Source organism: Rhinatrema bivittatum, chromosome 9 (assembly GCF_901001135.1).
Source record: "Rhinatrema bivittatum chromosome 9, aRhiBiv1.1, whole genome shotgun sequence".
Taxonomy (NCBI): Eukaryota; Metazoa; Chordata; class Amphibia; order Gymnophiona; family Rhinatrematidae; genus Rhinatrema; species Rhinatrema bivittatum.
Window position 1 is genome coordinate 161049080 of NC_042623.1, and position 21078 is coordinate 161070157.

A 21078-nucleotide genomic window follows, 5' to 3' on the forward strand; every position below is an offset into this window, starting at 1 on the left:
CAAGTTTCCTTATGGATGTGTGGAGAGAGGACTTGGTGGGAGGAGCGTGAAAGGTGTCTTTGTACGCTGCTCTAACCGGTCTGGTGGAGGTGTGAAGGCGAAGAGGGATATCTAGTTCAAGTGAAGACTGATTGTGGATGGTCTTGTGTATAATGGAGAGGGCTTTGTGAAGGATTCTGAAGTTAATGGGAAGCCAGTGTAGATTCCTTAGAATGGGTGTGACATGGTCTCCTCGGTTAGAGTTGGTTAAGATCCTTGCGGCGGCATTCTGGAGCATCTGTAGAGGTCTAGTGGTGGTAGCGGGGAGGCCTAGTAGGAGGGAATTGCAATAATCGATTTTAGAGAATAGGGTAGCTTGGAGAACTGTGCGGAAGTCGTGTAGGTGAAGGAGTAGTCTAAGCTTTTTAAGAACTTGTAATTTATAGAAGCATTCTTTGTTGTATTGTTGACGAATTTTTTTAAGTTCAGACGGTTGTCCAATATAACGCCAAGGTCTCTCACTTGGGCTGTTAAGATCGTTGAGGAGGTGGGGAGGTTGTTGAGAGAGAGGTTGTTGTCCAGCGAGATGAGAAGGAGCTCAGTTTTGGCCGTGTTGAGGACTTGGTTGAGACTGGAGAGGAGGAGGTTGATGAAGTGTAGGCAGCTGTTCCAGAAAATGAGGGTTTTGGAGATAGATTCTGTAATAGGAATGAGGATCTGTACGTCATCGGCATAGTTGAAATGGGTTAACTTTACATTAGCGAGGAGTTGGCAGAGGGGTAGGAGATAAATGTTAAAGAGAGTAGGGGAGAGGGATGATCCTTGAGGGACTCCAAGCGTAGCACTGATGGAGTGGGATTCTTTGTTGCTTATTCTAACCTTGTAGTTTCTGTTACTGAGGAAGGACTTGAACCAACTGAGGGCAGTTCCTGAAATGCCGATGTCCGAGAGGTGGTTGATGAGAATTGAGTGATTCACAGTGTCAAAAGCAGCGGAGATGTCGAGCAGTGCCAGTAGAAACGGTTGTCCTTTGTCTAAGCCCATAAGGATGCTATCCGTGAGCAAGATTAGGAGGGATTCAGTGTTTAGTGATTTACGGAATCCAAACTGAACGGATTAAGCCTACAGCCGGGTAAGTAAAAATTTAAAAGAAAAAAATTCCTTGGGCCAGCAGCGACTTGATTCTCCCTCCTACCCGCCAATTTAAGGCAAAGAAATGGTGGTGCTGTAGTGGCCCCATGTCCACTTCCCTATTTCCAAACATGGGGCCCCATTACCCCACCCAACACTCCAAAGCCTTTCATTTACTCTGCAGGAGGAGGAGAAGCTAAGGAAATACTGAAGGTGGTAAAGCAAGGTGACAAGACTTTTTCAGATGTATCAGTAAAAAGCAGAAATGCGGAGGATGAATTGTAAGAGGAGAAAAGGAGACCTGTGTGGAGTATCTCTTTGAAAATTCTTGGGGTCGGTAGAGAATGCAAATGCAATGTACACGGAACATAGAACTCATGGGGATTTCAAAAGGAAATTCCAATGCATATTTTACACTCTCTGCCTGGGCAGCTTCCCCTAGCATAGATAGGTGAGAAACGGGGCCATCTTGGTAAATTGCTCAATGATAACCAAAATGATGGTACTTTCCTGGGAAGGGGGAAGGTCTGCAATATAGTCAAAACTTATAGTCTAGAAGGGATTTCAGTCACATGGAGTAGGACCTCTGGTTTTGCCTTAGGGACTTTGCCCATGCACAAATTTCACATGAGAGAAGATACTGGGCCACATCCAAGCTTAACCTGGGCTGTGTGAAATTCCAAGCAAGCAGATAGCCTTAGCTTGACAGGGTGTTCGGCCAACGAGAACTGTAGCAGAACTGAAGTGCCTGTAGCTCTGAGGGGCTGGATGGCATGGGTTTTTTTATTTTATCAAATTCTATTATGCAGAAATTCTCATAAAATCATCATAAGAATATAAGAACATGCCATACTGGGTCAGACCAAGGGTCCATCAAACCCAGCATCCTGTTTCCAACAGTGGCCAATCCAGGCCATAAGAATCTGGCAAGTACCCAAAAACTAAGTCTATCCCATGCTACTAATGCTAGTAATAGCAGTGGCTATTTTCTAAGTCAACTTAATTAATAGCAGGTGGGATACAATAACAATTAATTATCAAATAACTATTAAAAAGCTTTAAAAAGAAACATTATGAAAATAGCATTATAAAAATCAAAGCAATTGAACAATCCTCAAACTTAATTCACATTTTTCCAATCTAACCTTAAGCCCGACTGCTCCACTACCCTTATACAAAGTCAGTACAGTTTATTTAAAAACTCTGGCTCATAACCCATAATTAGCATCATAAATGCCTGCTTTAAAGCCAGGCTTTGATTTTTGCCAAACCTCAAATAATGTAATTCACTCCGCAAATCTACCGGGATATATAACCCCTGTCTCACACCTTGGCATGGAGAAAGGGGCGCATTTGGGTGCTGTGGGGTCTCGGCTAGTGGGGAAAAGCAAACATTTCAGAGCCCACAGGTTTAGGACACAGACACCATTCAGTAAAAAGAATAGTCTGTCCACACCGAGCCGCGTTGTTCCAAAAACTAAACCTATTTACCGTCATACAAAATGTAGATGAGCAGACGGTACATTTGGGTCTGGTGTAATCCATACAGAAAGCAAAACTCCAAAACAGTTCACTTATTACAGTCACATAAATCTGTATTTCCTGTGTTTTTCTCTGAATTCATCCCTGATTTGGAAGGGCAGATCTACTTCCGAAGCAGAAAAAAAATAAATTAGAAAAAAGTCTTCTGAACGCTTACAGTTGAGCTCCTGCTGATTCCCTCTCACTAAGCAACTCTATAGTCGGAAAGTTGTCCCTTTTGACCTGAACTAGTAAGTCCTTTCTTAAGACACTGCGGGGTATGTGAAATCAGCATACCCCTTCATCCTTAGAAGGATGGGTACATCACATATTGTTGCTACCGTGTGGAAAAGTGTGCACATACATAGGGGGGTTCTGAGAGTGCGCTCTGGGATGGGTTTGGAAATCTACGCCCATTTCTACGTTTGATAAATGGAGTACATGCATCTATAATCCAACATGCATGCATGATTTTACGCAGGCTAATCAAGTCGCTGATATTGAATTTAGACAACTTACACTTCCAGAACAGCTCCTGGCAGCAGTTTTGTGAGCGGCGGGGGGGGGGGGGTTGCCGACTCACTATTTTTATGTAGAACAGGTGGGTAAGGGCAGGGTCCAGGGCGGGAAAACTGATTTTTTTTAAAAAGAGAATGGGTGAATTGGGGGGGGGGGGGGTGAAGGGCCCCGATCTGCGGACCTCCAAAGCAATTTTACAATTTAGCAGGGGAAGTGGGGTAGGGGGATGCATGGCCTGACAGGGCCTTTGAAATGTGGTGGGGGAAGGAGCGGATCAGGCCACTGGCTGCCTTTACTTCGTTTTGTTTTGTTTTGCTTTTTTTTTTTTTTTTTAAAGCGCTACTTACCCAGATATCCTTTAAAGAGATCTAGATAAACGGCAAGTTATCCATCCATCCAAAGTCGGATAACGTTCGACCTGCTGTGAAGAGGTCTAAAGTTATCCAGCTACCAGAGCCAGGCCATAAATGAAATTCAGCTAAGTTAGCCAGATAACTAAACCCCTCCCAGAAATGCCTCTTTTTTATCTGGCTAAATTATATCTGCATAATTAAATGGCTGGATAGGGCAAAATGGATAACTTGTGAGTTTTCTGTCTAAATGGCTTTTGAATATTGACCTCATTTTTTTTGCATGTTGGGCTGTAATGTGAAATGTCCTAAGTCTGCTCTGCACCACACCTGCTGTTGCAGTCCCGACCGCTTCCCTTCTGTTAGGGCTCCGGCCCGCCTACCTCCGCTTCAGTGATCACCGCATTCCACCCGCTCCGGACCCCGGGGGCTCCTCTCACTCCACGTGGCGGCCGCCATTACGGGCCTGCTTCCCTTCGGTCTCGCGCGCGAGGACGTCCCTCTTGAGCATCCAGCTCCCAGAAGCCCGGTCCCGCCCGCGCTGCTGACGTCACGCCCAAGTCCCGATATAACTGGCGTTCAAACTCTCTCTCATCGCCTTGCAACGAGATTCACAACTCCTTAGTTGTTCCCAGTTGCGTTCCTGTTGATCTCCACGTTGCCTGCTTCTGACTCCGGTTTGCTTCTGACTCCGCTTCAGCTCGCTGCCTGCCTCCGACTCCGGTTTGCTTCTGACTGCTTCAGCTCGCTGCCTGCCACCGACTCCAGTTTGCTTTTACTCAGCTTCAGCCTGCAGCCAGCTCCTGACTCCGGTCTGCTTCCGACTCCGCTTCAGCCTGCAGCCAGCCTCTGACTCCGGTCTGCTTCCGACTCCGCTTCAGCCTGCAGCCAGCCTCTGACTCCGGTCTGCTTCCGACTCCGCTTCAGCCTGCAGCCAGCCTCTGACTCCGGTTTGCTTCTGACTCCGCTTCAGCCTGCAACAGCCTCTGACTCCGGTCTGCTTCCGACTCCGCTTCAGCCTGCTTCAGACTCCGGTTTCCTACAGACTCCGCAGCTGCCCGCTGCCCTGCCTTCAGCCGACCCTCGGCCCTGTGCAGCCGGTCCTCTGCCTTCCGGGTACCTTGGACTTCCTAGTCATTCTGCTTGCTCTGGTCCCGGCCTACGCCCATCTCAACCTCTGGACATTCCATAGACAGCTCCTAGTCCCGAGGACCCGGGACCATACGGGCTCCTCCCGGGGGGTCCCTGGTTCCTGGGTGAACCCGTCCAGCTTGTGGCTCCGCCCCCCAGCCTACCCTGTCTCCCTAGGTAGGCCGGCCCAAGGGTCCACTATCTTCTCCAGCAGCATCAAACTGCAACACCTGCTGCAAATCTTACATTTTTAAGATTATTATGATTATGTCTATTTTATTGTAGCTATGATGTTCTCTACCTTTCTGGAAAGAGAATTTATAAAAGAATACACTTTGTTTTGTTTCATAATTGATTGTATCTGGTGTTTCTGTTATGTATTCTTTGCTTTTTCTCTGATATCTTTCTTGTGTATTTAGCCGGATAACTTTCCCGTATATTCAGCCCGATAAACACCCTGCCTAAATAAATATACCAGCCTAAAGTTATCCAGCTATATGTAGCCAGATAATTAAAATAATCTGACTGGTTATATTTGAATATAGCCAGTTAGGTATTTTAGTTATCCGCCTTTTGTGGCCAGATAACGTGCAACTTAACCAGGTATCTTCAAAAGATATCCAGCTAAGTAGCGCTGTCACAACCAAACCAAAGCAAATAAATAAAAAGGGCTAATCCCTTCCCCTGCCTCTAAAACATCATACAAAAGCCCTCACCTCCCCCTTCCTCCCAAACGTATTTTAATCCTGCAGAAATTGCCGGCATTGTACCTGAGCCTCCTGTCCCGGTTTTTGATAAATCATATGATCAACCTGCACCCTCTACTTTCCCTCCGACCGCAAGGAAGAAATGTGGCACCAGCCCACCTTCACCCCCCCCCCCCCCCCAATCTTTGCCATCCTCTCTCCAAGGGGACCCACTGCCCCACTCCCCTCACCTCCAGCTGACTATGCCTATTTTGCCATTTAAACGGATAACTTTTGAGCTTAGCCATCTAAATGGCTTTTGAACATGGACCTCATAGTAACACAGTAAATGACGGCAGATAAAGACCCAAAGTCCATCCGATCTGCCCAGCAAGTTGCTTTTGGTAGGAGCTGCCACTCTGTGCTGCTTACTCCCTTGCCTGCTCCGTGCATGTTACCCCCATGCCTTCTGTTAAGGGTGGTGGTAATTGCCACGCCATGCAGGTTACCCCATGCATAAATGTTACACCTAAAGTTAACGTAGGTTACCCCCATTTTTTTTTTCATTTCCATCTTCTAGCCTGTAGGGATCTGCAGTGTTTATCTCATGCCTTTTTGAATTTCATTATCATTATCATCTTCACCACTTCTTCTGGGAGGTAACTGTATGTATCCACTACCCTCTCTGTGAAGAAACATTTCCTGATGTTGGTTCAGAGTCTACCCCGCCCCCTGGACTTTCATATCATGGCCCCTAATTCTGCAGTTTCCTTTCCAGTAGAAAAGTATTCTTTGTGTATCAGTAATACCTTTCAGGTATCTGAAGGTCTGTATCATATCTCCCCTGAACCTCCTCTCCTCCAGGGTACACATATTCAGGTCCTTCAGCCTCACTTCATATGGCTTTTGTTGTAGAGACAACACCATTTTGATCGCCTTTCTCTGGACCACGTCCATCCTATCCTTATCCTTTTTTAGATATGGTCTCCAGAACTGAACACAGTACTCCAGGGGAGGCCTCACCAAGGACCTGTACCAGGGTATTATCACCTCCTTTTGATGCAGCCCAGCATCCCTCTGGCTTTTTGCACCGTCTTCTCACATTTTTTCGTTGCCTTCAGATCGGCAGACACTGTAACTCCAAGGCCTCTATCCCAATCTGTGCACATTAGTCTTTCACCCCCAATCTCATACAGTTCTTTTGGATTATTGCTCCCTAAATGCAAGATTCTGCACTTCTCGGCATTTAACTTACTGATGTCTTACTGAGGTGAGGGGATATTCTCATCCAGATAGCTCTCACTTTTTCCATATCTCATTCCTCTTGCATTTCAGTTGCTTGGATATTGCTTTTCCAATCAAAAAGATCCTCACCGTGTGGATATATTATATTTCATACACAAAATTTCACCCGGTGTCTATTTTTCTCTTGGGTGATTTCCTGTATTTCCCTTCAACAACAATTAAATTCCTGTAATCCAGTTCAGCAATTTTTAATCATACAAGTTTGAATAAAAATTTGGAGGCGGAAGGTGTGTTAATGATTATATCATGAACTGGACACCTGGGTAGTGTCATTAAGCGTATGAAACTATCTCCCGTCATCCTTAATAATTTTGAGAAATATCACATTGGAATTTATTGATAAATTTAATTGTTGTTGAAGGGAAATACAGGAAATCACCCAAGAGAAAAATAGACACCGGGTGAAATTTTGTGTATGGATATTGCTTTTGGCATAAAGAGCTACTTTTCCCCCTTTTCTGTCTCTTAGCAGCCCAGTATAACCGAATCCCAATCATGATACTCACTGAACCATGTCTCGGTAATAACAACAATATCTAAGTCCGTCTCCACCATTAGGGCATGAGTTTATTGCTGAAACTTCGGTAAGAATGGATTAGAAATTTGTAATTTATCAATAGGTATTTTGCATAAAATCGTACATTAACAACAGTTGTTGGATGCTGTAAGACTTTTAGCTGATGCCTTACCGATGTGATGGCAAACCCACATCCAGATAGCTCTCACTTTTTCTAGGTCTGTGTGAGCTTCTTTGAGTAGAACCCCTACCAGGTCCTCAATGCTACTCGTCACATTTACCTGTCAGGAAGAAGGGTGTGTGCTTAGCAAGAGATGAGACCAGAAATAATTTAAGCATGGTCACCACTATGCATATTATTAAGGACCAGCTCCTCTGTAAGATGTTAAAAAGTGATTAACTGGAATTGCAATAATGCATTTTTCTTATGCAAACAGAACTAAATGGAATGGTGCTGGTCCTCTTTGATACAGATATTTTGTTACATAGAAACGTGACAGCAGAAAAAGACCATATGGCCAATCTAGTCTGCCCTTCCACATCTGCCCTTCTTAGCTCTACAATCCCTACCGCTCCTTCAGAGATCACTTGTGCTTGTCCCATGCTTCTTGAACTCAGATACTGTCCTTGTCTCTACTACCTCTACTGGGAAGCTGTTTCATGCATCCACCACCCTCTCTGTAAAGAAATATTTCCTAAGATTACTCCTGAGTCTACCCCTTTCACTCTCATCCCATGACCTCTCATTCCAGAGCCTCTTTTACATTGAAAGAGGCCTACCTCCTGTGCATCGATAACTAGTAAGTATTTAAATGTCTCTGTCATAGGTCCCCTATCCTGTCTTTCCTCTAGGGTAAAGATATATTAGATCTTTGTCTGTACCCATAAGCTATATAACAAAGACCACTGGCCATTTTGGACCATAGACCATCATCCGAACTGACTCCATCTGATTTATAACCTTTTGAAGGTCCAGGTTCCAGAAAATTGTACACAGTAATGCTGTTGCATTCAGAATTTGTTGTTCTTCTGTTTAGTACTGGCCCTTCTTCCTACCCTACTAAGGAACATCTGGAGCTGCTTGTTCCTGAGAGGATCCCTGCCATCAGGGATGTGATAAAGAGAAGAAGAATAAATATTTAACTGTAAGAACATCTGAGATCATTGAGAACACCCTCCCCCCCCCCCTTCAGGAATCATCACTCCCTGGGAGAGGAAGGATTTTGACTCTCTGTGCAGTTTTATCCTTTTACCAGTTTTTGGAGGGGGTTACCCCACCCAACTAAGAGTACCCTGCCCACCTGACAACTCCACTTAACGAAGCCCTGGAGGGTGGATGTTTCCATGGCCCTGGTAAATGAGACCCATGCACAGACAGAGGGAAAGGTCTGTAACTAAAGAGAAATTCTGTGGTGCATGAGAACTGAGTTTTGTGCCATCATTCACCTGATTATCCATCAGTAAAGACTATTTTTGGACACTCCGTCAGTGGCTCCAGTGTAATTCTTTGGCACGTACAGCCCACTCAGTGAGGATAAGCCCACTTCTCCCAGGCAAAAGAGAGCACAAAGAGTCACCCCTGTCACTCTGGGCCCAGGAAGAGACATTCTGTCCCCTACCTCATCAACAAAGAGGCTGTAAGAGAGCTCGCCAGAGTGGTTCCAGCCCCGAAGAGACATTAAAGACTTGTATGGCCCCATCAGTGGATAGCTGCCACCCAAACATGGGGTTACGTGGGAAAAAAGGGGGAAACCGATGGTAGTTGCTCAGTGGGAAACGTGGGGTAGGGTGGGGTGGGCCAGCAATGTTACAAGGAAGGAAAGCTACCCAATGTCGTTTTGAAATATTGCTTCCTACCTGCCCTAAAATAGCCTCCCAATGAGAGGATTGTGAAGGGTGAAAATGCTGTGGTGCGGTTACAGTGAAGGCACTCTGAAATATGTACTTTTGGTCAGAAAGGATGTGTTCATTCCTGCAACAGTGTCTCAGAGCTTGTTAGGTAGGCTGCTAAATAACCTCAGCCAAAGCTGGACCCAATCCAAGTGGTGACAGGAAGTCAGTTTGAAGTACCCTTAATCAGCAGAATGTGGATTAGGAGTAATACCTTGAGAAGGTGCCTACCCCCTGTGATCAGCTACCCCCAACTGCTTGACCAACTAAAAGATGATCCCAAATAGCTGTTCCTAACTGCCCGAAGAGAGCAAGCCTGCAAATGCAAACCTTATAATTCTAGAAAAAAATCATTACTTTAGGCTGACTAAATTATTGTATGGTAGTGAGCCTTTTAGTAAGCTCTTTTGGTCAGGTACCAGACTTTTCTCCCCCTAGTGGAATTACAATAGGTATTGTTTCTCTATGTACAGCTGATGCCTCTGGTTTACATCGTAAATAATCAAGGCATTCCAGGCCAACAAAGAAGGAGTCAAACACCAGCGCATGCATGGAAAGACATGCAGTCACACGGCAAGCCCCGTTTCTATAAACTGGTAAACTCTTTGTAGCCCTTGTCCCAACTTCTCCTCGATTACAGAGGGCTCATGTGGGAGGTCATGGGCCAGGGCAGCACCCATGCATGCGGGGTCGTCCACACAGGGAGGAAAAAACCAAACCTTTCAAGGCCTTTAGAGCTCTACTGGAGGTCCCCTGCAAAAGTCCAGGAGGTCAAGTCCTACACTTGCACTATAAGAGTGGTTAAAAATGAAATCCTTAACTGGCAACTTGATTGTAGGTAAAATCATAGTGGCTACACAATGGTTTGGTGCACATTCAGTACAGAAATAAAGTCCATTAAACATCACAGACTCAATCACGTGCACATCTGTAAATCTTTGGCAGTAGGTACGCTTAGTCAGCAAACTCTTCCCTGGGCACTTCCCCTGTTAGTACCTGCACTTATGGATGCAACTTCCTGGAATCCAATGGACCAGAGAAGGCAAAGACAAGATGAGCCTCTGGTTGATGCTTTCCTTGGACTGCAACTCTAGGATGGATTTTCCCCTGCAGGTCAGTCTTCCCTTTGCCTCCCAGAAGACAAAAATCCTGTTTCTCCAACCTCTGAAGAAATCACTCAGACAGAAGCAGGAGCAGGAGCTCAACTCGTCTCTTCCTAGAGACCTCTTCTGCGGATTGTCAGGAAACTCTTAGGACTCCGCTCTTGGACCCCAAGATCAGACGCCCCTAGTCCTGAAGGCCTGGGCACGCTGACATTGGGCCCCAGCCACCCTCCTCAGACAGGAGGCAGGACTGGAAGTCCTCTCCCTCCAGAAGAGACCACCCCCAGGACCTCTCTCTCTCTCTCTCTCTGCAGAAGAGACTCCAACAAAGATCCCTGAACCACAAGGGCTAGGAGTTACGTAAAAAAAACACTGATACCTCCCACTGGGGAATGCCAACCACCTCACCACTCCTCTCTCTGACCTCACTCTCAAGACTGTTGAGACTCTATGCCCTGCTAGTGAGGGACAATTTTGAGACCCCCCTTACATGTTTAAATCCCTTAACGGCCTGCTACAGAAATGGAAACTTCCCACTAGAGTTTCTGCTTTCAGGATGTCTGGTTCAGGATCTGGTATCTCCCTCCTGGTTGCGTCCGAACCCATTTCGCTCCACTTGCTTCTCTGCTGGCTGTCAGCCTTTCTGCATTCAGCTTCCAATTTGTTAATCACCTCCGTCTGCCTGCCCAGGCCAGATTCCCCCAAAACTACACTTTCCATAAGTCCCTGATCCAAGATTAAATCTGGCTCTCTTTTGTTTTCAGACTTCCCTCTGGTGGCCACTTGCCCAAAATTCATGGAAGGCATTTCTGCTTCTTTACAACTGTGAGGTGCATATTAAGTCGCTGTCCAGATGGCAAAGTTAGCTGGATAAACTTATCACGCTATCTTTGGAGGATATTTAATAGTGCAGCCGGCTAACTTTAGGACACCTGACCTGACATACGGGCCGATACAGTTTGACGCACTACCTTTACCCCTTATTCAGTAAGGGATAATAGCGCGTCGAAAAACGCGCGGCCAACCCCCCCGAAACTAATACTGCCCGCAACATGCAAATGCATGTTGATTGCCCTATTAGCTATTCCTGTGTGATTCAGTAAGTAAAATGTGCAGCCAAGCTGCACATTTTACTTTCAGAAATTAGCGCCTACCCAAAGGTAGGCATTAATTTCTGCCGGCGCAGGGGAAGTGTACAGAAAAGCAGTAAAAACTGCTTTTCTGTACACCCTCCAACTTAATATCATGGCGATATTAAGTCGGAGGTCCCAAAAGTAAAAAATAATTTAAAAAATAAAAAATTTTAAATCAGCCCGCGGCTCGCGGGTTGAAAACGGGACGCTCAATTTTGCCAGTGTCCGGTTTCCGAACCCGTGGCGGTCAGCAGGTTTGAGAACCGACACCGGCAAAATTGAGCGTCGGCTATCAAACTCGCTGACAGCCGCCGCTCCTGTCCAAAAAGAGGCGCTCACCCGCTCTCCCACGACTTTTACTGTATCGGCCCGATAGCCGGCTGTCATCCAGCTAACTCTGAATATCAAAGTGCCTCAACTCCTCCCAAGACACCCTAACTTATTAGCCAAGATAAGTGCCCAAATCTTCATTTAGCTGGATAATTTCTGAGTTATCCGGCTAAATGCTTTTGCTAATGGACCTCAGTATGTGATTTCTAAAGCGTGAGATAAAAGATGTGTTCGTGTGACTAACGTATTATCGGCAGAATGAAGCTGAGGTGACCATAATGATTTCGCAGGCCCCCATTTCTTGCCTTCTCTCTTACCATCTCTTTCATTCTTGATAACGTTAAAGCAGATGACTATGAAAACAATGTTCTTACAATTTTTTTCTAATTAAAGCAATCTGTCACCCGTTAGCAGCAGAAAGGTATATAAAGGAAGTAAGTTGAGCAGAGCCCTGTTGAATAAAATTCCTGCAGCAATCAGTTGAGAAGCCCATTCGTAGCAGGGTGAACCTGGATCTGGTATTGAAAAGCAGAGACAGTGTAACTAGGGTTATGCCAGGGAACAGCCCGGGGTCTGGGGACCACCATACTGTCAGGTTCATTGCAAACGCTGTTTCAGAACTAAAAACAAGGGTTGCAGGCTTATCTTATGGAAGCCTTTTCAAGAGTAGGGAATCTAAGAGGCAGAGGGGAAACGATAGAGAGCAATAAAAAGGATTATTGAAATGGGAGGGAAATGTTGTTGTCAGGCATGCTATCAATGGAAAGAGAATAAAAGAGAATAAAAAGACCACTCTGGTTCACCAAAGAAATAGGAGAAAAGGTAAGAGCAAATAAGAAGAGCATTTAGGGCCAGTCTAGTGACTCTCACTGGCAGTGCTGCCCACTGCCGAGGGCAGGTCTGCTACTCCCCAGGTGGGCTGGGGAAGGAGGCCCTGGTCATTGCATATCGCTGACACACAGTGGCTGCATTTAAGGTCCATGATTCCAGAGAAGGATCCCTGATGCCTAGTTCTTGGCAGAGAACTGTCGCTGCAATAAGTGGACTGCAGTAAGCTGGGAGAGGATGCACCACAGGGGAAAGATGCCAGGTTCCAGGCCTGGTTCCGGTTAAACTGTGGGCCTCAAGGAGTAGGAGAGAGATGCCAGGTCAAGAAAAAAAATAAAGAACGGTATTCAGAAATGCAACCAGATGCAGAAGAAGGAAGACAGGCAAAATTAGCAGGAAAGGGGCAGTTCCACAGTCTCAGATGGAGGATACTGCCCAATAAGAGAAGACAGGGGCTAAAGCTTTCTTTAGATATATAAGTAAAAAGTGGAAAAGAGGAAACAGTAAGAATTAAAAGGAAGGACAAATTTGGTGAAAAAAGCCAGCAGATATCGTAAGCAAATAATTTTGTTGTGCATTTACGCTAAACACAGTTGAACCGAGAGCCCCTAAGATTATGCCTTCTCCATTTCAAACATTACAATTATCTCTCTCAATGTTCCAGGAACTGGTTAAAGCATCAGCAGCACTGCAGTAATAAGCCATCTGTCTGGAAGTTATCACTGCAGTGGAAACAAATCCTACCTTTGAAGCATAGGCATCTAGTTTCTCTAATTTCTTCAAGTCAATTGACATGGATTTAAAATTTGTTTTATCCCACGGATAAGCTAAAAATAAACAAAAAAATGGTTATCCTCAACTGGGTTCTCATTTAGGATATCAATTTTGAGGGTAATTTTTCAACAGTGCGCATTACATACATAAGTCAGTGCACCTAAAGTTACAGCAGTAGGGTATTTTAAAAAACTGAGTAGGCGGAACCACATGGTTTATAAAATACGTGCATACCTCTATCCCGAAAATATGTGCAGATGTTGTTTCAGTATGCAGACATTGCTTAATGCAGGGACCTGCTTACTTCCTCTACCCATTGTATACAAAAGCACGCACATATATTTTTTGTGTGAAATAACTAACATGTGAGTGTAAAAACTCTCAGTTATGCATGCCGGCAGCTGATTTATAAAGAATGCACGCACTCCTCTTATGAAAATACTTGTGCATGCACTTTTAACCACTGACGCCCTCACCAGTTCACCTAGGCCCTCCACCACTTCATCCACTCCACCACACCACCTCCCACCCAAACACTGCAGACCAAAGGAAGCACGGTTTCATTTTCGCAATTCAATTACCAGGTGTAACGGTGTGCGCATAAGTTCAGTAATGTATGCACGTGTACCACTTGCAAAATACCATCTTTTGCGCAAACCTCTGAACCCCCTAAACTGAACACTCCTAAACTGCTCCATCTTCTTTTGCTTTAATGTTTACACGCAGGCTTCCAGCTTTTGCAAAATGCTCCTTGCATGCATACATGCTACTTGCGCACTGAGGGCCGGATTTTAAAAGCCCTGAGCACGTAAATCCGGCCGGATTTACACGCGCAGGGCACTCGTATGCCGGCCCGCCTATTTTGCATAGGCCGCCGGCGCGCGCACAGCCTCGGGACGCGCGTAAGTCCCGGGGCTTCGTAAAAGGGGCAGGGGAGGGGGCGTGTCCGGGGGCATGTCCAGGGTCAGGGAGCGGTTCGGGGCGGGATCGGGGGCGTGGCGCCGGCCCGGGGGCATGGTCAAGGCCTCCGGACCAGCCCCCGGGTCGGGTGATGGCGCGCCAGCAGCTCGCTGGCACACACAGATTTACGCCTGCTGAAAGCAGGCGTAAATCTGCCAACAAAGGTGGGGGGGGGTTTAGATAGGGCTGGGGGGGTCGGTTAGGTAGGGGAAGGGAGGGGAAGGTGAGGGGAGGTAGAAGGAAAGTTCCCTCCAAGGCCTGCACCCCTCCAAGGCCTGCACCCCCTTGCGCGCGCCGACTCCGGATTTTATAAGATACGCGTGGCTAAGCGCGTATCTTATAAAATCCAGCGTATCTTTGTTCGCGCCTGGTGTGCAAACAAAAGTACGCGCTCGCATAAATTTATAAAATCTACCCCTTAATTTCTAATTTCACAGGCTGAAACCTTTTGAAAATGGATCCCTATATTTATAATACTGTGCTTTATAGAACGGGAGGAAGCCGTGATGTGGGTATAAATCCTCTTGGGCTGCTGGCACCTGCTGGGCAGCTCCGTTCATGTTAATGGGAGTTGGATTTTACAATCCTTCTCTGAGAACCTTCTCACACCTCTCCGTCGTCCAAAAACACACAGTCCACAAAGCAAGAACTTTAATAATACATTTTTTTTTATCAACGCAACCTCCCGGAGGACTGCTTAGACTAGGAGACTCCTGCTGGCGCATCTGTCTCTCATGTGCTTGCAGGTTGCGTAAGGAGGTGGATGCACACTAGCACTGCCAACTGGCTCCCAATTTTCAGGACAGGCTGATTCAGTCCTGCTTTTGCCCCACTGCATGCAGGGACTTGTAGTCTTGCCTCTCTGAGGGAATGCAGTAGGGAAATCAGAACTACAAGTGTCTACATGCAATGAGGTAAAACTAGGACTAGATCAGCCTGTCCTGAACATCTGGAGCCAGCTGGCAACCCTAGTGCACACACACGGTGAGTGAATCTGCAGTATGGGAACCCTGGCGAGGTGAACCTAGCCTGGAGAAATACTAGCCACTAGTTCAGATGATAACTTACTTTGAAACAGTTATGACATGTCTGTTAGAGCAGTGTTTCTCAGCCTTATGTATGCCAGGGACTGGCTGGCTACCTTGCTCAAATTATTTGGACCCGCTGCAGTGCTGATGAGTGGGATGGAAGATGCTTCACCCCCCCCCCCCCCCCACACACACACACTCTTTAATCTCATGAGTCAATCCTGCAGCCAGTCCATGTCATTTTAAGAAGGTAATGAGCCAACTTAATAAAATTATTTTCTGAAAAAAGGTGCTTTTATTTAAAAAAAACAAAAAACTAATCCCTCCCCCTCCCCCTCGCCGGCCATTAGTATTGACTCTAAACAAGAAAAAAAAAATCTCTCCCTCGCCACCCAGGCATCCTGGTCATTAAGAAGTTATCCGGCTAAATGAATGTTTGGGCACATTATCTGCCTAAAGTTTGGCTGGATAAGTCAGGGCATTCCGAGGGTGTAACTGGAAGAAGCTGCGTTAGCCGAATAACTTATCCAGCTCACTACCAGTTAAGCCAGATAAATTATCCTGCTGTAGGCCTGTCCTGATGTTAGCCAGATAAACTTAACCAGCTGACTGTAGGATAGCTGGATATACTAGGCTGTGCCACCGCCTCACTGAATATATAGGCTAAGTTACCTGGATACGTTTACCAAGCTGCACAGTGGCTAAAAATGGACCTAAAAAAAAATAAAATATATATATATATATATATTGATCTCTCTCGTTTGCTCTCCCCCTTCACACTCAAGTCTCCTTTCCCAGCCAGCCACCAGTTGCTCCCCACCCTTAACCTTTTTGTAACTGGGGCCCATTTCAGAGTCCCGATTACTGGGAGGGCAATGGCTTCGGCCGAATGTTCAGGAGCCGGCTGGAGACCGAGTCAACCTGCACTCCACTTCCGTGACCCACCTCATGCATGGTCGAGGGGGCAGGGCCTGAAATCTGAGCGGAGGCTGACTCGGTCTCCAGCCGGCTCCTTACTATTTCGGCTGAAGCTACTGCCTTCCCAACTATCAGGCCTCAGGGACGGCTTCAATGGAAAAAAAAAAAAAAGGTCCATGCGGTGGGGGATGAGGTTAGGAGAAGTCTCTGCTGGCTGCACGGAGGATGCAGTGCAGAGGGGGGCAGCCGTGGTGCGGGTCTTGCTTCCTCCCTCATCTTCCTGGGATCACCGCTGCTTCCTAGGCCAGCAAAAATGCTGGTCCGTGGACCAGTGGTTGAGAAACTAGATATTAGCACGTGTTAACCCTGCAAATTTCCCTGCAAGAATCTACTGACAGCTTTACACTGAAGGAGTTAATTGGCAACGTCATTCCAGCCTGCTAGCTACTTGGCATGTAAGTGCCTCTTCACAAAGGTACAGTAAATGTTAACTTGCCAAACACACATTATTTACTGCGGTCCCCATTATTTTCAGTGGGAGCTATTCACTAATAATGCACATGTTGGTGAGTTAACGCTTAATGTGTATTTGTGAATAGAACTATCAAGAGTGAACTAGATACTGTTTGTCTTTGACAGAGAGAGAATGGTTCTGATTGAATCCTTCCCTGAGACTGACCGAGGCAGAGCAGCTACCAGTCAGTCAGAGGGGGCAGAGACAGAATGAAAGCACATTTTGCTTCCTGTGGGTAAGTTATAGCCTTGCAAGTGCTTGTCTTAAGCTGTAGTGGTAGGTGGCCCTTTCTGTCTGTGTGACATGTGTCCATCCATTTACCATATATTGCAGTGCCACAATTTGTAAGCAGTAGTGGAGCATATTTTCACAGACAGCAGGATCCAGAAAGGAAACCAGTGATTGAGATATAGAGCCAGTGAGGAGCTGCAACATGTGAGCTGTAACCTCTGTCATACTAGTTAGTTTTAGATAGGTATCAAACCTCTGAGGAAGCCCAGTTGCGAACCCAGGAGCTGGAGCCTTGTCCCTGAGCCACAAGGTGGATCGCCTGATCTAATGCAAAGCAATTTGAAAAAAAACTAGACCTGCAGCCCTGCCCCTCATAATCCAGACTGGTCCTCAGGGATTCGTAAGTGTTCCCAGCAACCAGATGGCTTGGGGATTGCACCAAGGATTCCAGAGGCAACTCTGCCTGTATCCAGTCTTGTGCCTTAAAGCTGGCATCCATGCATCCCGAGATGTAAGCTCCCTGTGCTTGAACCTGGTATCTCTGTGAGCACCGCGCATTTGAACTGTTGGAAGTTTTCTATTTAATTATCCAGAACTGTGAACCAGCTGGGAGCTGCCTTGTTGTGTTTGTTTTCATTACCAGGGGGAAGTGACCCCTGTTTTGTGTTAAGAATAAGGCCGAAGAGTTTAAACTGGGCCTAGGATGTGGCCCTTGCCTAACCACAGCCTGACCCCTGGAATAGCTAAAGGGCTGCACTGCAGGGCCCCTGAAGTCAGTTTCCCTTTGTTCCTCTCAGGTCTGAGACGGGTAGACATCGGTGAGCTCTAGTGACCAACAGCTGAAGACCATTTTATCCCCACTGTGATCTCTAACGGTTAGATGGTGTAATTACTCTTTCTGTTATTTTAGTCATTTGAATGTGAAACTGATTTATTTAACTGTTTTCGGAATGATTATAGTCTGTAAATACCCTTCTTTAATATTTGATGATCCCCAGGTACCATATCCATCTAACCTTGAAGAGTGTTCAGAGGGTTGTGTATTTATACATTTTCTCCTCAAGCAGCAGTCCTAGCACTGTGGTTGGGAAGGCAGAAAGTGATGTGCAGGCAATGTTGGCGCTAGCTGTGATGTCATCAGCTGTGAAGCAGAGCCCAGGAGCTGTGGCACTGATGAGAGGAGTAATTATTACAGAAAAAAGCAATGAAACAGGGTATTTTTATGGTTTTTGTTGGGATGGGATCTCTATAGGAGTGCTGCGGTGTGTATGACTAGGGTGAAGATGTGGTAATTGCCTTCTATAAATAGAAAAGTTAACGGCAGGTACGTCTGATAGAGTCCCTAAGGAAAGCCTTATGAGTTTTCTTGAGAGCAGATCCAGGAAATGTGCCATGAGATGGGAAGAGACAGAGAAAGTAGTGAATGGGGATGTGTCAACTTTCTCCAGTAAAGAACAGAGTTCAGCTTGAAAAATGAATTTTCTCGCCTCTATTTCTATCTCGTATATTCTCTTTAGAATTACTGTCTGAAGGTTTGCACTGTATTATATCATACTGTAATAATTATCTTTTATTAAGAGGATTTCACAGCTTACTTTTCACCCCAGAAAATGTCCCAATCCACAACAAAATGTTCAACACAGATTCGAAGCTTCGTGGAACTGCTACATTGAGCTGAACATTAGTGGAAGACTTCTTTAATCATTTTATGAGCTCTGTTTTACATTCCTAGTTATAATCATTCCCCTCTGAGCCTCTAGCTAAGTAACATTATTATTACTGGTCTGAAGCCTCCATCTGTATCTCGTCACTTAGGCACTCCTTGCAAACCTTTGATTCTCATCTCTGCTTTCTATTTACTCTCTCCCTCCAGCTTTGCCAATTTCTGTATCTCTAAAATTCATCTTACTTCAGATAACTTTCATCCCCTGCCAATCTCAACTCAATCTTTCTTCTGGTATTTCCTCTTCCCCTTCCCATACATCAAGGCTTCCCAAACCAGTTCTGGTTGCCCCATCTAAAAAAAAAAAACAATAAAGTAGAACTAAACACAAGATACAAAGAAAGGTGACAAAAATAATAAAGGTGATGGAACAGGTCCGCCATGATGAAAGGGCTGCAGCTTGGAGAAGAGGTGATGAAAAGGGGATAGGATAGAGGTTTGTAAAATTATGAGTGGGGGTGGAACAGGTAAATAGGGAAAAGTATAATACTAGAACTAGGGGACACCATGAAACTAACTGGCAGCAGATTTAACACTAATTGGAGAACGCATGTTTTCATTCAATGCACAATCAAGCTGTGGAATTTGTTGGTGGAGGATGTGGTCAAGACATCTAGAGTACAGCTGGGTTTAAATGGAATGTAGACAACTTCCTTGAAGAAAATTGCATCAACAATTATTGGCCAAGTAGACTTGGGAAAGCCATCGCTTATCTCTGTGTTATGATCTCTTCTCCCCATTTGTTTCTCTTGCTGCCTCTCTTTCCATCTGCCCCTTCTTAACCTCTAACAAAGCACTACTGCAACCATGGTTGGTACAACCAATGTGCTTATCTGCTATATTAAGCTGTTCCTATGTAAGTTACATTGCAGTGGAGTTCAAATTTACCGTAAATTCTCTTTTCAAGTGTTTGCTGGTGCGCTGCATCATTTTTATCTCCTTGAAAACCTACAAAAAAATGAGAAAACATTCTCATATGAGTCACAGAACATCCTAAGCCTATGTAAGACACCGATTGTTCCAAGTTAATCAGCTCAATTGTAACCTATGGGGATTTTTCTTAGTTTTTACAATAATCCAATGCTGTCCATAAAGGGGTGTGTGTGTGTGTGTGTGTGTGTGTGTGTGTGTGTGTGTGTAAAAGAGTGTGCATGGCTAGTTTCTGAGCGGATGGTTCCATTATAATGCGGAGAAAACTCTCAGAGTCACTGATGGAAGGATGAACAGTATTTCTGGACCTGCCATTCAGATACAGTCCAACTTCAGAACCTAAATCTCGCCTAGGCATCTCTTACTCATGGTAATGCATCCAAAACGCCCTTCTAACACACACCCCCCCACACACACACACACACACACAACGAAGCTAATAGCGCTCATCACATGTAAATTCGTGTTGATGAGGCTATTAGCTATTCTCTCCCAATGCAAAAAAATAAAAAGATGTGCGCCTGACGCATACATTTTTACTCTCCAAAATTAACACCTGCCCCGGAGCAGGTGTTCATTCTTCAGCAGCCCAAAAAGTATATAGAAAAGCAGAAAATGCTGCTTTTCTGTACTTCCTCCAACAATATCGTGGCGATATTAAGTCGGAGGAACAAACAGGAGAAGAATGTTTAAAAAAATTTTTTTTAAAGAAAAAATGTGGCTGGTAGTCCGATTGAGCGTCCGTTTTCCTACCCCACTGCCAGCCACCTCTGCTGGGTGCCCACTGCTGAGGAGATGCTAGGGGGGCACCCAGCAGCCATGGCAGCCGATTTAAATATTAAATCAGGCACCCCGGAGAGGTTGATTGGCGCCAGTACTACATTGGCCTGATATTGATTCCTCTGTCATTGCCATCTCATTTCTGTCTCTCCATATTTCCTTCTCTATGTCTTATCTTCCTACCCCAGCTCACACTCATACAGTTGGTCACCATCTAGATCGTACTCGGTTCTTCCTGTCCTCCATTTCTTGTGTCCCACTGTCTGATCACTCTGATGTCTCCATCCCGTCTCCCATGCATGTTGGATGACTCTCTCGTTTCGGATTCTGTCTATCTTTGGTGCCTTCAAGAATTCCAGTTTAGCCGCCCTTCTCCTTAACTCTGCTCCACCCCGTTGCACCTGACCTAACCCCAGTCTTGGAATGAACTCTCTCAGGCACTAGTGGCATATCCTGCTGGAATAAAAGAACCGCCAGGAATTCCAGGCTTGTGATTCCCGCTGTCTGCTCTAAATCTATGGTTTGCCTCTTGCTAACAACTTACTATAAGTCCATAATTCATTCCTCTTCTAATTAAATTCTTTGTCTCTTCTCCGTTTTCAACTCCCTTCTTTGCTCTCCTGGTGCACCCGTTCCACCAACCCGATGTTCTACCACCTTCCTTCAGTAATTCCTTGTCAGGATGTCAAGTATTTTCACTCTGCTATTATCCCCTCCTTCTTTCCTTAAACTATTCATAAATGTGTTCTGCCCCGTTCTCTGGTGTTCCCTTCCTTTTTCTTCCTTTAAATCTAAAT

The 21078-nt window shown here is 45.5% G+C and overlaps 1 protein-coding gene across 1 annotated transcript in view; it reads right to left on the reverse strand.

Annotated features, from left to right (window-relative positions):
* LOC115099585 (kyphoscoliosis peptidase-like) overlaps nucleotides 1-20495 on the reverse strand; it is a 41973-nt gene extending 21478 nt beyond the window's left edge. The window contains exons 1-3 of the mRNA XM_029617317.1: nucleotides 20475-20495; nucleotides 19460-19519; nucleotides 7312-7420 (exon numbers count right to left, since the gene is read on the reverse strand). Of these exons, the coding sequence (XP_029473177.1) occupies nucleotides 7312-7420; nucleotides 19460-19519; nucleotides 20475-20495 (190 nt within the window). The remainder of the gene's footprint in view (nucleotides 1-7311; nucleotides 7421-19459; nucleotides 19520-20474) is intronic.
* Nucleotides 20496-21078: the final 583 nt, after the last annotated feature.